Source organism: Fukomys damarensis, unplaced genomic scaffold (assembly GCF_012274545.1).
Source record: "Fukomys damarensis isolate Sample0158 unplaced genomic scaffold, DMR_v1.0_HiC HiC_scaffold_14, whole genome shotgun sequence".
Classification (NCBI taxonomy): Eukaryota; Metazoa; Chordata; class Mammalia; order Rodentia; family Bathyergidae; genus Fukomys; species Fukomys damarensis.
Window position 1 is genome coordinate 15,410,631 of NW_022900926.1, and position 16,667 is coordinate 15,427,297.

General features: G+C 38.4%; 1 protein-coding gene across 8 annotated transcripts in view; it reads right to left on the reverse strand.

Annotated features, from left to right (window-relative positions):
• The window catches only part of Utrn (utrophin), a 479,533-nt gene that overhangs the window by 34,273 nt on the left and 428,593 nt on the right, over nt 1–16,667 (reverse strand). For all 8 annotated transcript variants that reach the window (XM_010626629.1, XM_010626631.2, XM_010626630.2 and 5 more), the window contains 3 exons: nt 16,084–16,241; nt 13,500–13,666; nt 11,427–11,538 (listed from right to left, as the gene is read on the reverse strand). In XM_010626629.1, the coding sequence (XP_010624931.1) occupies nt 11,427–11,538; nt 13,500–13,666; nt 16,084–16,241 (437 nt within the window). The remainder of the gene's footprint in view (nt 1–11,426; nt 11,539–13,499; nt 13,667–16,083; nt 16,242–16,667) is intronic.

Here is a 16,667-nt window from a genome sequence, read left to right on the forward strand (position 1 = left end):
TCTCAGGATTTTCTTTCATGATTTTCTTTTATGGTTGTATATCTACTTTTGATTTTTTTGTTTGTTTGTTTGTTTGTTTTTTGGTACCAGGGATCGAACGTGGGTCCTTGCGCTTGCGAGGCAGGCCACCGAACCGCTGAACTAAATCCCAGGCCCAGCATATCTACTTTTGAAATAAGAGGCTAATGTTCCAACTAATGAGCATATTACTAGCATGCATCATTTGTACTGATTTTATTTTGTTCCTTAGCATGTTTTCTTAAAATTGTTTTACAGGAGATTTGACCTTGACGGTTTGGGTATTAAATTCCTTTTTGTTGTAAAATTTACTTTCTAACATTTTTAGAATGAAATAAGTAAGGCTCGGAAAAGTTTCTCAACTTCACAGAGATCGTTCTTTTGCTTCTGTGTGGTACTGAAAATGATAGCATATGGCTCAGTCTGTCTGGGTGTGATAAATGCATACCACTGGAGAGCAAGCTTATAAACAGCAGACATTTATCTTTCCGTTGGGAAGGCTGCAAAGCCCAAGATCAAGTTTGGTGTCTGGTGAGAGCTCACTTCCCAGTTCACAAATGGCCATCTCATCACTATGTTCTCAAATAGCAGAAAGAGCAAAAGAGCTCTTTGCAGTCTCTCGTAAATGCACTAACTTCCATTAATTTCCAAAGGCCTCGCTTCCTAAAGCCACATCTCTTTGAGGCTTCAGTATGTCTTCATTTTTGTTAAGCCACGTTTGCACTACATAATGGTTATATCCATTGTAGGCCATCGGTACACATACACAACACCTCTCAATTCTGTTTTTCCCCTTCCCTACACCCCAGTTTATTCTGCCAGCATCAGAATCATTTATATGACTGTTCAGGGAACATAAATCATAATGACACTTGAACTTCAGGACTTACTCTTTCCCTCCTCACCCTCAAACCCCACACACCTTTTATAAAACCCTTTCTTTCTTTCACCTCTATTTCCCTGAGCTGCTCAATCTTGGTACCATTCCTAGTAGATTACATTCTGCATGGAAAAAACATTCCCCTCTTCTAGAAGGATGCCCCAGTGGGTCAGGTCTGAGACCCCACAGAGGGCCAGAACATTCTGGAAATTTCACACCTTTGTACTTGGGCTTCAGGGCCAAGCCCTGACCAGAATGAGCTCTACTCTGAAATCAGTCCTTCCTGCTTTCTGCTGAGTATCTGCTGCCTTTCCAGGATCTCCAGTTCTCAGAAAGCTTGGCTTCTTTCTCTTCCTTCTCCCAAAGGCAATGATAACCTTAGTTTTTGCAGCTGGTGAAGGCTTGCTGCCACCCAGTTTTATGTGGGGACTACCTTTGCCACCTCTTTTTGTTGTAAATGTTGTCTGTGGATTTTTAGTTCTGCTGTCTAGATGCTCTATCACTTTTTATGGAGCTACTTTAGCAAACAAAAAAAAAATGTCCAAGGTAAAATGTTGCTGAATTACAAAATCTGCTCTGGGCTAAATCCATCCATGCAAGTTTCTATCTAAAACCTACAGAAAATCTTGTGTACAGTAGACTTAGAAGACTTTTCACTCTCCAAATTCTATTTTACCCCCACCACCAACAGAAAAAAAGGAAAAAGGTATTTAAATTTTTTCTCCTCCAATTGTTCCTTGAGAACAAATATAGATACTTCATATGGAGCATAATTTCAAGTTACTCTGTCTTTTACTTGAGTTTATACATGTACAGAAAATGCATGTGCTCTGTTCATATATCGAATGGTGTGTGCTTAGCTAAACTGCTGATACATACATATGCACAGTTGAACTTCAAGAACATTCATAGATGGCTGAAAGGCTTTTCCTTCTTACTAATGTGAATCACAAACAGCAGCAAAGCTAAATGCAGAAGAATCTAGAATTCAGGAATGCTAACCCTACATTATTCATAATAAAGTAGGTCCCTTTCATAATTTGCTTTACTACTTCACTCAAAACCCTTGTAATATTTCTAAAGATCCACAGAGTGGTCTATATAAACGGTTTACTTACAATGATGTCAAATAATTTCAAGACCAAAACAGATAATTCCTAACCACTGCATGATTTCACCAAAATAACAAAAAGAACCACAAATAAACAAATGAAACCATATTCATTTTAAATCTCTCAATGATATTTTTTGGTACCTCATAGCTGGAGATGACAAATACATTACTATTTCCTTAACAAATATTCCTGACATGAGATTTTTAAACTACAAATATGAATGAAGGAAACAAGGCAGTATAAAGACATAAAATGAAGATCATATAAAAACAACACCGTCACTTAGGCACATGAGTAGAATAATGAAACAGTACCACTTGTAATATACACAGTGCTAAAATTATTGTTAAAAAGTGTCCTCATTAGCAAGTTTCCTCTTAAATATAGAAGTCAATCATTCCCAGTAGTATATGTATACTTATAAGCGGTACATATTATTATTATAGGACTTATTTTAAGGACAGTCTCAATAGAGCTTTTTAATTGCAAAATAATTACTCTGTTTTCATTTAAATTTTATTGATTTCAACAAATTGAAATGTAGACATATTTGAATCCCACAGATAGGATTAAACCAGTAAGAGAACATAAGTCTTTCAAGTCCTAGTGATAAAATATGAAGCTGAAAAATTAACATTAGAATCACCAAGGGGTCAAGATAAAGTAAGAAATCAGTTATCCAAAGCAAAGTAGATTTGACCTCTCTTTTAAAACCTGTCTTTAAAAGCATATGACACAATCTAAGTGCCCTAGACTTCCTGGGAAAACAATGGAATGTGGACAAGAGATGAAAAACCACTTCAGGATGCTGACATCAGAGAAAAAGCAGTGATGCTGCGGTTTTAGCATATTGGGCAACATCCCAAATTACATCTGAAAAGCCGAGACTGCCAAAGATGAACTCCACTAACTCAATGAGGAATGGATCAGCATTTTCCTGTAGTTCATCTTCATAGCCTAATCATTGCACTGATCCTGGCAGGAGTGGAGTACACAAAAGTACTAGCTTTTATAGTCTTCGTTCTTTTTGCTTTGTTTGTTATTTTTGCCCACAGTATTGAGTTCATAAAGAGAAGACATAATTTGGCTTTTAACTTAAAAATAAAACGCTTTTTATTTTTTCAATAGAAAAACATTAATCTACAGTTTTTAAAAGCATGGATAATATGAAATTTTGGGTTATTTCTCCATATATGAATCAAGTCCAAGAAGAATATGTTTGAACCTGCTGCTTCAAACAATTTCTGCTTGCATAAAAACTGTGTTACTGATCTGTTTTAAGTGGTATTAATTTAATAAGTTGTTTTTCACAGAGGAATATTTTCCTGTCCCACTGACATTTCCAAAAAAAAAACCTATCAGTATGAAGTAGCCTTTCCAAAGCCCACCAAAGAAGCAGGGACATATAATGAACTCACACTGAAAGACTGAATTCTGGAAGTAGCTGATGTTGTTGACCACTCAATACAATTTTGTAGCTATGTTGTCCTTTCACCTCTCAAACCATCTTTACACCCTAACTAACCCTTCGGATCCTGATACCTAGCTTTGCTCCTCCCCATTTCCCATTTTCCCACATGGCTGAGATGCATGCAGCCTCCAGCTGTCTGCCTTTCTTTGCCAGCACTGTGGACCTGTGCTCTTTGACACATTGCCATAAGTCTTGCTCAAATCATTCTTTCAACCTTGCTCCATAAATGAATCCAAGGGCTCCCATGATAATACTCATCTATCCTACAATCTCCAGTACTGCCCAAAGAATCTCTCTTTACAAAAGTGACATCCAAAGGAGGCTCACACTCAGTGAGGTTCAGTACATGCTACTCCAAAATATGGCATTTGAGAAAACAGGAGAAGCGGAAGATTCTTTCTGTGAACTTCTCCTAGCCCTGTCCTCCTGATGCAGATCAGACCTTTGAAGAGGTGGAGGGCTCCCTACACTTGGAGGAAGGGAGAATCCTTTTATCTCTTACCATCTCCTAAATTTACACACTGGAAACTTCATCCCCAATGCAAAAACATTTACTAGTGAGACCTGTAGCAGGTGATTAGCTTAGGCACTGCTCTCACGAATGGGTTAGTGCTGTTACAGAACCAGAAGGTTAGCTCTTGTAGGTGTAGGGTCCTGATTGAGTGGATGAATGTGGCCCTATTCTGAGTCTGGCTTCCCTCTCCCACTATGGCATGCTGTCCTGCCCCGTAATGCCTTCCCCCATGGATCGACACAGTACAGAGGCCCTTACCAAATGGAGACTCTCGACCTTGGAGTTCCTAGCCCCCAGAACCACGACACAAATAAATGTCTCGGTTTCACAAATTAGTCTGCAGAGTTGAAAGAAACACAGGAAGACGTCTCTGAAGATACAAGGACACAGAGCGGAATCTGAGCAAACACACCTGTAAAGTTCCACCTCTTTCATTATCATCAGCTCCTGCCTGGCAGGTTGGTCTTACTTCCCTGTGACTCCCTTCACAATAGCTAGCATAAAAGTACACAGGCTTCCCTTTTACTTGGATCTTCATTTCCTCCTGAAAGCTCCTGTGGCAGGGAAAACATTATTAATTAAATTTGAACGCTTCTTTTGAATCTGTCTTTTGTTTTAGGGGCCTCACTCATGACCCTAAGATGAGAAGAAAGATTTTTTTCTCTTCATCACATCATCTCCCTCTTAGCTTCACCACTAAAACTAACGCACCCTTGCACTCCCCACTTACGGTGCAAAGAAACACACAGCTATCATCTCTCATTTCCAGAGGTGCAGTGGTGACCTCAGAAACATCAGATCATCTCTGAAACAGTCCACATCCTACTTCAGTCACACATGGGCTGGGGCAAGTGATACCTCAGGGCTCATCGTAATTCAAAACACCTTTCGGCCTAAAATCTCTAACTTGAGAAATCTATCACGGGCTGGAAATCTTTCAAACTTTACTCCTCCCTCTTTCATTTGAATAAATCCCTTCTTTACCCTATCGTTTTGATACCTAGCCCTGGAATACCTTTGAGAATATCTTTGGAATGGGGTTGGCCCCTGTCATACACAGTCCCATCAATACTCTTGAATTTTGCACTTGCTTGGCTTTCAACTAAATATACCATCTTTAATTCTAAAGCTGCTGAGCAATGGTGGAGTCACAAACTGCAAATCCTTGCCAATTAACCTCGGCTGCACTCTGTGGCAATGTAGCAATCTTTACTCATCTCTTGGTGACTCATGATTAACCCCAGCAGCAATTCCAAACACTGCCCATTCTGCTTAGCAGTTAACCCTATCCAGTTCTCTCACGTGCTTTCAGCAATGACATGAACTCTTCCAAATGATACGTGAAATTCAGCATTACCTCTCTCTAATGTAAAGAAGGATTGCTATGAGTCTAGCCATTATGGAATATAGTCCAGAAGTTCTTTAAATAATTAAAAATAGAACTACCCATATAGCAATGTCACTTCAGGGTATAAAGCTAAGAAAGCAAAACCATGGTCTCAAAGAGATATTAGTGTCCCAGTGCTTATGGAAGCATTATTCATAGTGGTGAAGATGTGGAAAAGTACCCTACAACAGAGGAGCGGCTAAAGAAAATGTCACATTCACATTCACTCAGACACACACCTGCATGCGAACACAGAGAGGGGACAATCTACCATTCAGGCTTCGAAAAGAATGAAATCCTGTCATTTGCAGTGACATATGAACTCAGAGGACATAATATAGTTGAAATAATAAGATATATGAAGATCTTCTTGGGTGATCTCATTTATATGTGAGTTCCAAAAAAAAGGTCAAGCTCATAGAAGAAAGAAGAGTGGTGATTACTGGACTCTGTACAGGTTTAAAGATGGAATAAAACTTTCAGTTATAAGATGAATAAGTTCTGGAGAACATGGGTACCTCATGGTGGGTCTGGTTAACAATATATTATGTACTTGAAATTTGTTAAGATAGTAGAGCTCACAAAAAGAGACTTTCATGCATCCTCACAACATATAAAAATGTTTCTAATCTGAATTAAATTTCAGTTGTTCGCCACAAAGATGGTTTTAAAGAAGATCCCATTAGGATAATTTTCACTATGAAATTAAATAACTGTAAACTCTTATTCTAATAAGAAAGAATTTTAAGATATGATTATTTTAATGTGAAATAAAGCTGTTTTAAAAATAAATGATAATGTCTGAATTTAAAGTAGGGCACAAGGAAGAAAAAGAAAAAACCAACCATTATCTTGATCTATAAACTTCATTATTCTAAAAAATATTACATAATCTTAATTTCTTCACACAGATGATTTTTCTCTCCATTAGCTCTGGTGCCTAACAAAATGCTGATGCCATAGTTCAAATGTGTCCCCTCAAAGTTCATGTGCTGTAAATTTAATCCCCACTGCAACAGTATTGACAGATAGGACCTTAACTGTGACAAGATCACAAAAGTCAGTTATTAAGAGAGAAAGATCCTGATAGAAAAATGGGTCTGGGTCCCTTCCTTCTCGTGTGGGCACAAGTTCACTTGCCCTTTTGCCTTCTGCCACGGGATGAGGCAACACAAAGTTCTCTGCTACATCAGGGCCCCTCAACCTTGAGGCCTAATCCTGGCCAGGCTCAAAAGCCCCTAGCCACGTACATATCCATGCATCTGTGCATTTCAAACGCTGACCATGATACTCTGTTTTAGCAGCAGATAACAGACCAGACAGTTTGGCTGGTAAATGCTCCCTGAAGGTGCATGCACTAAAAGCTTGACGGCCTGGGTGGTGTTTTGAGAAGGGTGAGTAACCTGTAGAAGCAGAGCCTTAGACCACTTGGGGGCGGAGTGTGGGGCCTGGCCCCCTCCTCCTTTACTTTGTTTTCTGACTCACAATGTAAGCAGTTCTGCTCTGCCGTGTGTTCCCACCATGATGTACTGCCTGTGAGAGCTCAAAGCCCAGAAGAAGTTGCCAGGATTTTACCTATTGTATCAGTCAGCTCTTCGTCGTCATTGGAAAACAATACCCGACATCCACAGTTTAAAGGAGAAGGTTATTTGGCTCAGTTTGAAAGGCTGCAGTCCATGTTTGGCCACCTCCGAGGCAAGAACATTACTGCTGAAGAGCATGGTGAAACAAAGCTACCGACTTCATGGTGACCCAGCGGAGCAGAGGAACAGTACCAGAGAGGGTGGAGCCAGAGACCAGATAAATCCCAAGGATACTCCTGCATGACCCACCCAAACATACTCAGAAGTGCACTTTACTAATTGTCTAGGCAGCTCCCAAGCCAGTCAAGTTGAAAAGTTTCTGGCTGTTTCCCAATGTCAAAATGGCCCAGAAGGTAAATATTTTGAATGGATTCAGGACATCGAGGCATCCACAACAGTACAACTCATGGCATTCATGAAGAGGAATTCCAGAGCTACTCTGCCTATGACAAGAATAATGGGACAAGTGTGTTCAAAGTGAGGGGAGTATTTATTTTGTGGGGATTAATGGCATCATGTTTTTTATGGTAATAATTTTTTTAATTTAAACATTCACCATATTTTCCAATCATACCTTTAGAATATTTTATTATGAGTACCTTAATACCTTCATGAATCAAGTTAGCTGATTCATATATCATTAGTCCTCCTACATGCGAACACAGGCATTGTCCCACATAATAAGCTGATTTGTTGGTGAAATATTTTTGGAACTCGAGAGTTCGCAGGTTTAAAATAAGGTTCATAAGCTGCAGAAAATTTTTAACAATACAGGCATTGAGATAAGGTTGATAAAGGACCTTGGAGAACAAAGAGATCAAGTCAATGATGTGACTGGAGAATTTTCTTAACCAAAAATAGAAACAGGTTATGAGAAATGCAAACATCAAGATCAAGCAGCGCTTGTTACCAGTACACAGAGCAAATGAATACATATCCGAGCTCATTTAACAAGGCACACATGAAATGAGTTTAGGGCATATTGGCAAAAGATGGATGAACCATAAATACAGCTTACATGGAAGAGGGCAAAAATTTCAACAAATGCTTGTTTAAAAATGTTTTGGAAAGTAGTCATTTGTTATTTGTTATCATTTAATACAAGAGCATGACTTTCAAAGACTTAGTTTATATATATAATTAGTTATGTTATAAAAAAATTGTGGGTCGGGGCTAGGAGGACAGCTCAGGGCAGAATTTTGCCTAATATGTGTAAGGTTCTGTGTTCATTTCCAAGCTCAAAAAAAAAAAAAAAAAAAAAAAGAAAAGAAAAAAAAAAAGACAGAAAGAAATTTTAGAGTCAAATGTAGAAAATAAAGTGCAGGCTGCTGCTACGATCACTACTCAGTCTCAGGAAAGGGTACAGGACCTCCCAAAGCATGTCTTGGAAAAGAAACCCATCCCCAGACATTGCAGAGTGTGCTGTAATCTCAGAAATGATAATGACAACTTGGCAGGGGCTATGCAGCAAGAAGAGCAGAATTCTTGTGTGTGGCAGTGACTGTCAGGCACACTCCCATTGGCCAAGGATATGTATTGATTTCAAATTGTTTGGGTGTGTTATAAAACCCACTAGGTATTACTGAATTTCAGAACAAGAAAAATAGTAATCTTATTGCCATGATATATTTACTGTATGATTTCCTATTCTGAAATTTGCTCTTTATAATCAGCTTTTTTTATTATCATATAAATATTACTATTATATTTTTCCCAATCCAAATTCCTTATAAGATCTGGGGAGCGCTAAACAGCATGATACCTATCTTTCTCTTTAATCCGATGTCCTCACATAATCCCTTTTCTAAAGAGAGATGCGCTCTTTGTGAAGTTCCTCCCAGACGGACTTCATGGAGGTGTGACCTGTTCAGTGGAACAGAGCCCCATTCCCAGAAGACCCCGAGGCTGGCTCTGTGCTCTGTTGCTGCCATCTTGAAATTTTGATAATTTTCAACTGGGGCCCCACGTTCTCATTTTGCGCTTCAAATTATGTCCCGGAGCTACCAACTGTACCCACGTTGTGGGAGAGATTCCTCTTTCTTTCTGTCCTTCCATCACACCACTCACTTTCCCAAGTCTCCCACCTCTAAACCACTGTGGGTGCCGTTTCTTTTCTGAACTTGCCTCCCACTTCTCTTGATGCAGTGGGTAACTGTCTGCACATTCACCTTCAACTCAGAGGTCAACTTCTCTGACAGATTTTCCTGACTTCATCTAACGCGCTTCCTCTAATCACTCCCTCCTTATCCATGGTTTAAAGGCACTTACTACAATCTACGACCATCTCATTTCGTTGTCTCCTTGTTCCCTGTCAAACACCCCCTCCTCCTAAATGGGAAGACGCAGGAGAGTGAGTGATCTTGTCTTTCTGAGCCATTCATCAAATTAGCAGAGTTGAGCCTTGAGACAGATTCTTTCCCTAACCAAACTGTGCTCAGACTCCTCCTGAGCCCTCTTCTAGACTGAAGCTTTGACTTACAAAACCATAGACTTCCAGCACAAATTATTTCAGCCAACTCCTCCTATCTGAACCCACATCTCAAAGATGTGAGCATGAACATAATTTCTGATCGCTCAAGGCTACACCCTTACGATGAACACAGTCCTCTCCTAAAGTGCATACCAGAAAAAAAAAATCAATCAAAAGAAAGAAACAAACAAAAACATCTAAGCTGCCAAAAGAACTTACTGCCCGTTTCAGCCAAGAGGTGAAGATGGTCCCAGACCACCCAAGAGCATTTACTAAAAAGAGTTCTCTACTTTGAATCATTCTCCTGTCTGTGAGAGCTGCACATGTCTCCTACAGACCGGGAGTATCTCTCTTGAGGACCTGAAAAGCCATTTCCCTGAAATGTCATCATGAAAAAAGAACAGGGTCCTAGTCTCCCAGCCTCCACCCAAGGGTAGAACCCTAACTCCACAGTGTCCAGCTAGAGACACAGCTGGCCTCAGGACATTCACACCGACCACCACTTCATTATTTTTCACTTCTCGGGCTGCTCAGCCCTCGCTGTACTGTCTCCCTCTCTACTCCTGCATTCTCCCATTAACATACCCAGTCACCTCTGCACAAATCAAACTGCATAGTGTATGCACAGGCACACACACACTCACAACACACACACACACACACACACACAACACAGAGATAAAATACTATATTATTCATCAAAATCTGTCCTAACCACTTCGGTGTCTTTATAAAAGTATCATATGGTGAATGTGCAGTAGAAATTTTAGTGAATAAATAAAGTGCTAATAGTAATAAAGGATGCTTCATAAATTGTCATGGAAGGAATTTTCTTGGCTAAAGGGACGAATCATGAGTATTTCATCCATTATAATTCTGTAAGATTTTCCAGCCATTTCCACTGCACACAGAGTCCCTATTTGAAATAAGGTACTAAGAATTATGTATATATTTTAGAAGTATTGCTGCCTTTCTGTTAAATTTATGATCCAAAAAGTAACTTACTTCCCTAAACCAAAGAAAATATACAGCTCTCTGAATACATCTTGGCACATTTGGAAGATAAATAATAGCGACTGACAGCAAATGAGGATGATTTTAGAAAAGAAACAGATTTGGATCAGAGCAACAATAACCAGTATGCAATTCTCAAGGGTTACATCTACAAAGTGTGACCCGAAATGTAAGGTCAGACAGATCTCTCTTGGAAAATAACTTGGCATCAAGTATTCTGGCCATAAAGATATTCATATTTATTATCTCACATCACCTAATTCCAGTGCCTTATTAAATAGAAGCGTAATTTATGTAATATATGGAAAGTTCTATCTTTATAAAGATATTTGTAAGTGACATTTTATAATATCAGGAAATTGAATATAAATGAATGTCCAAATTTAAGAAAAGAGGTAAATTACAGTAATTCACTCAAATATTTTCTAAAAAAGAAAAATCATGCTGCATGACAAGATGGGCAACAGCTACTATATACAATGTCGAAAAAAATCAGGATAAAAACATATAAATATAAAAGTCAAAAGAGAATCAGAGCACAAAATATTAGAGGGTAGTTTATTCAGGGAAACACCCATGAATATGCTTGATTTCTTCATTTTCCACCTTTTTGCTAATGTATATACTATTTAATTATGGAAACATTTTCAGTATGTCTAAAAGAACATCATTTTTCATCACATAACTTTATTTTCAATGCAGATCACTGTGAATTCTTAGAATTAAGAATTAAGTTTAAAATCAAAACAGACATAACAAAGTTCACAGAGTAATCATTTCTGAGAGGTATCATTTTACTCTATTAATAAATTCACCACAGCAAATGTGTTCACAGGAAACAAAACAAAAAAAATAGGGTTAAGCAATCTTGAAAGAGGCTTTTCAAAAAGGGTTAATGAATAAACTGAATAAAATATGAGACACTAGTTATTTCAAAAAGTAAATATATTTCTAAAAATAAGTTTAGTACTCACAGGTATGCAGTATTCCACCATTGGGTAATGTAATTTGTGACCTTTTGCTGTTCGACCCGAAAAAAAGCAACTCTGGCAGACGTCATAGTTAAAATGCTTTAGGCTCCGATATCTAGAAAGAAGAAAATGTATTGGCTTACAATCCTATTAATTCGTCCAAATCAATCTTTGGGGTATGGAATTTCATGCATCCAAATCACCAAGGAAATAAAAGGTAGATTTGTCATATATATGGAATTTGCCGAGTATTTCAGGTTCAAATTAGGACAGAGAAAACCACCTCTCCAGTAAAACACAAAAGTACATTTTTGGAATTTAAATCTCTGAGACATTGTTTCCATCTGTTTAGACATGATGAAAAGACAAATATCCACATCAGAGGATTTCCTGTGATGTTTAAATATAAATAGAAAATGAGAGATAATAAAAGAGTACAAATTTTAAAATATCTATTAAATCATCAATAAAATTTCTTCACAAAGGCATTATTTTTTAGAATGAGATTTTTATACTCAATTTAATCTATTCAGAAAAAGAAAAACAAAAAGCAAGAAATACACTATAACAAAGAGCAAATGAAATAAAACATCGACCACCATGTATTCTTGAAACTGTTTTTAAGTCTTTTGTGTAAGAATTACACCATACACTAACTTTCATCTGCGGTCTTAGAGAAGTGAAACTCTAGGTACTAAATTTCTCTGGATTTGAGTGGAAAAACATCTCCCAAATCTTTCATTTTGGTCACATGGCTGGTGGAAATAAACATAAATCAGATTCACATTGCCAGAAAAAAATTAAATGACAGCACTAAAAATGGAAACAAAATGTAAAGGTTATATGAGGTTAATATAATAAATTATTAAGTGCTGAGTAGCTTCCTAATGACTTGCAAAAGTTTGCAAGTTGATCTGAAGAAAACCAATCTGTCTATGTATAGGCAGTTTATTTTGACAAGCAACTACCTAGTTGGAACATCAGCTATGTTAACAATAAGTCTTGCCTATCAGCATGGTGTGACAGGTATAACAGACAGTTCCTCTCCCAAGTGGAGTTGTGTTTACTGCTGATAGCCATTCTCTTCCTTCATTGGTAAGAAACTCCTGCAGTGATAGCACATGTTAGCAATGCAGTTTGTTAGTGATGTTTCTCAGTCTCGCTTGATGATAGCAGTAGCCAGTGCAATACACGTGGAAGTCAATGCACCGGGTTTCCAGCTGGAATTGCAAGAGACTGACTCAACTGGGAAGAGGAACACTCCTTCTTCCTCCTTGGTGAAAATGGTCCAATGTCTAGAAAAGTCACTGTTAGAGTGAAGTGACGGTGAAAAATGGGACTCACATTTTAGGGCAGATATGGCACAAAGACAGAACTGGGTATCCAGGTGACCATGGAGAAATGATAACAGTCTTAGACTGCCTACCTATGAACTTTGATCACATGAAAGCAAACTATACTTCTAATTTAATTTACACTACTATTAAGCCATTGAATGTGATTCTATTTGAAACAATTCTCAGATTAGCAAACATCTTGCAGATCTAAGATTTCATTAAAATTTAATTTAAAAGTAATTAGGGAAAAATTCCCACCATGTTTAAAAAACATTTGAAAGAAAATAAAAAACAGTATCTATACATACACAGACACACACACATATATGGTATTTAAATATTGCTCACACAGTACTTAAATACTGCTTCTCATTTACTAAATTTAATTCCAAAGACCTTGGAACATCCAGGAAGTTCCATCAAGACCACATGATTAGAATGTCATGCAATTTTCCTAGATAAACATTTCTGTGACCTAGGTGAAGAGATAATCATAAAAATCTCTGGTTCTGAGCCAAAGTAGAATAAATAATAATGTGATAATGGCAGTAATAATGAAATAGGTTCATGTAGTGGTTGTAAGAAGGAATGCCATTAATACACAGGTGGAATAGGAGGAACGACCCATAGTCAGAAGGCAAAACCCAAACTGGGACTAAATGGGGAGGATGAACACACCCTGAAGATGACACAACGGAACATAAAGCAGTCTACCGCCACTGCCAGTAGGTCATCTCACCTGAATCCCACAATGGGACATTCTTTGCAGATGTTGCATTTGGCCTGATGTTTTGCAGTCTCAGCTGCTGCTACTCGATGCAGAACTGGTAGCCAAACCATGGACTGTGGTTCCAAGCGCATCCAATCTATAAACTCTTTTGCACTTATCTCTGGCTTGTTGTTATTCTGGTAAAGAAACAAATATATTAAAAATGAAGAACATTTCATTTCAACTGGAGCAAGTGTTGTTGCTTCATAATCTTCTGGATATTTATGCAGAATTGAGTGAAAAGTTCATGTAAGTCTTTCCAGGACAGGGAAGTCACAAAGTTTTCAGATTCTTCAAGACAAAAAATTCCAGAATTTAAAAACAGAAGAAGCAGAAATTGTTACATAGTAAGAAGAAAAGAAATTCCCAATATCTTACTCAAAGCCTTGCAATTCTAGGTAATTGTTTCAAATTAATATTTTAAATTCTATAAAACTTAATTATTTTATGTAGTGTTATGGTGTGGGTCAAAAAAGTTCCTCAAAAGACTCAGACGTGGGGATTTGGGAATGTGATCAGATCATGGGGTATTAACCTCATCCATGGGTTAATCTATGGATGAGTTCACAGATGAATGTGCTATATAAATGTGGGCCCAACCTGGAAGGGTAAAATAATGTTCTCAATCCCTTCTTCTCTCTTTGGCTCTTTTCCTGTACTCAACTTCCTGGCTGCCATGAAGTGAGCAACTTTCTTCCACCATTCCCTTCTGCTATGCTGTTTCTGCTTTGGAGTTAGCTGACCACAGACGGAAGCCTCTGAAACCCTGAGCCGAAAATAAACGTTTTCTCTCTAATTTGTGGATGTTAGGCACTTTGTCCTAGCAACAAAAAACTAACTAAAAAAACAGATGTAAGAATTGGTGGAGTTAAACACTACCAATAACCTCACAAACTTGAAGGTCATTAGAAATGCTAAATGTGTCCTGATCTAGTCTTGTCAAATTCTCACAGTGGAGGTATATTGCTACACATGCATTTTGTGTGATTTCCAATTTTGTCATGATAAACGGTATAAAATTTCTCAGTCCCTCTTCAAATCCTAATAGTAAGGAATATTCATATGTGCAAAGTTAAATTTCACTGACATCATCTCCTGCTGTTGTTTAGGTCATTCTGTGAACCCACATGTGGCTATAAAACATGTTTAGAAAAATCATTTGGTATTTTTTTCTCTCTAAAGTAAGAGAAAGGGCCATTATAAAATGTAGTAACCCATGACATTGATTCTCCTTAGAGAGAGAATGTTAGCCTTCCTTTTTCTCAGGAGTGATAAATCATTGACTATATTTTGGCAAAGTATCAGTGAGATTGTATTTTATGCATATGTATGACATCAGTAACATTTCTAAAGTGTCTTTATACACAGTGAGCATTACCAAGAAACAGAAGTGCTTTCCCAGTTGAAAATTAGTAAGTTTGACCAAGATAAAACTTAGCCCTTCATTTTCCGTTTGTACATATATTCTCAAAAGAGAGAATAATATTTTAATAATATCTTTTAAAATTTATATTTTAAAAAATCTTGCCTACAAAGAACTTTCGGCACTTTATTCACCTTTTTAGCAAACACTGACTAAAGGAGCTATTATGTTCAAAGAATTATGAACAGGGACGTCACAGTCTGAGCGTTTACTATATCTCTGAATTAATACATTGACAATTAACCCCCAAGGGGATGGCATTGGGAAGTGTGGGCTTTCATCCATGATTAGATCATGGGAGTGAAACCCTCAGATATGGGATTAGTGCCCTTTAAAAAGAGGCCCAAGCAAGCTCACTTACCCCTTCCACCAAGTGAGGGCACACCAGGGAAATGCTATCTATAAACCAAGAAGCAGGTCTTCACCAGATACTGAATCTACCAGCTTCTGTTGTCTATAAACCAACCAGTTTACGGTATTTCACTATAGCAGCTTGAGCAGACTAAGAAAGGATATAACAGTTCATGGCAGACACGGTTCTTATCTTCATGGATCTTGGGTACATATGGAAAAGGAAAGCACTAAACAACTACTTGTACAGTTCTGAACAAAGTTTTAGCTGTAATGAGCACGAGAAGGAAATGGTAGACAATGGTAAGATGAACATGGTGGGAAACATATCCAGAGAGGACAGAGAAGGGTTTTCAGAAGATGTGAAAATTAAGCTGCCATTGGAAGGTTGAATGGGTAAGTGAGGAGAAGGGAGGCCGCTTACAGAAGAGACAATGAGCACTCCAAACAGAAGGCACTGCCCAAGAGCACTCGGGCAGGAATGAAGGAAATAAACCAGTATGGATGGAAAGCAGAAAGCAAGGGACAAGGGGAGTGATGAGGAAAGGACAAAGAAGGGGCCACGCAGGTGATTCAAAATTTCCACTGTGTCACACACAGGAAGAAGTATCTTTGCTGGCACCATCATTCTTTGACTCAAAATCATCTTCAGAGATGAACATACTGGCATGATTCACAGTCTCCCGTGACTGAGCCGCAGGGTGGGCTCCCAGTTCCAGTTCTCACAACACCCTCATTCCCCCCCAACCCACCCTGGACACCAGCGACCCTTCTGTTCACCTGTTGGAAGCAGCTGCGGACACTCGGTTCAATGTTACTGCCTCCGAAAGCTGCCACTTCCCCCAGCTGCCGAGGAATCTGGATGGCATCGTGGAGTAACAGACCGAGCTGCCTCTGGTCGCACATCTCCGTAGGCCCTGCCACCTCATTAAAGAGATCTACAAGAGGGACCGGCAAGAGGTAAATTTCCATCTGCCCAAAGCATGCTTGTACTTCAAGGCTGTGGACTGAACTATGTAGATTAAAACAAAAACAAAAACAAAAACAAAAAAATCCCAGAAACTCCAAGGCACAAATAAATTAAAGAGCAAAATAAAAGACAGGTATTAAGAAACAGGGAGATGGGTCTTTTGCAAATGAGAAGGGGACCAAGAGCTGGATGGACTTGGGAGGGGAAGTAAAAGAATGAAAATGTGTCAGGTGTGCGTTCCAACTCCCCATGATGAAAGTACTGATTATGTACTGCAAACATGCTGATAAAAATTTTAAAAGAAAAAGAATTCAGGGGCTGTGGATCTAATTAATTGTTCTGAACTGTAATGTGCTTAATGCTCCATGTGTCCTTAGTCTGGAATTTGTCAATC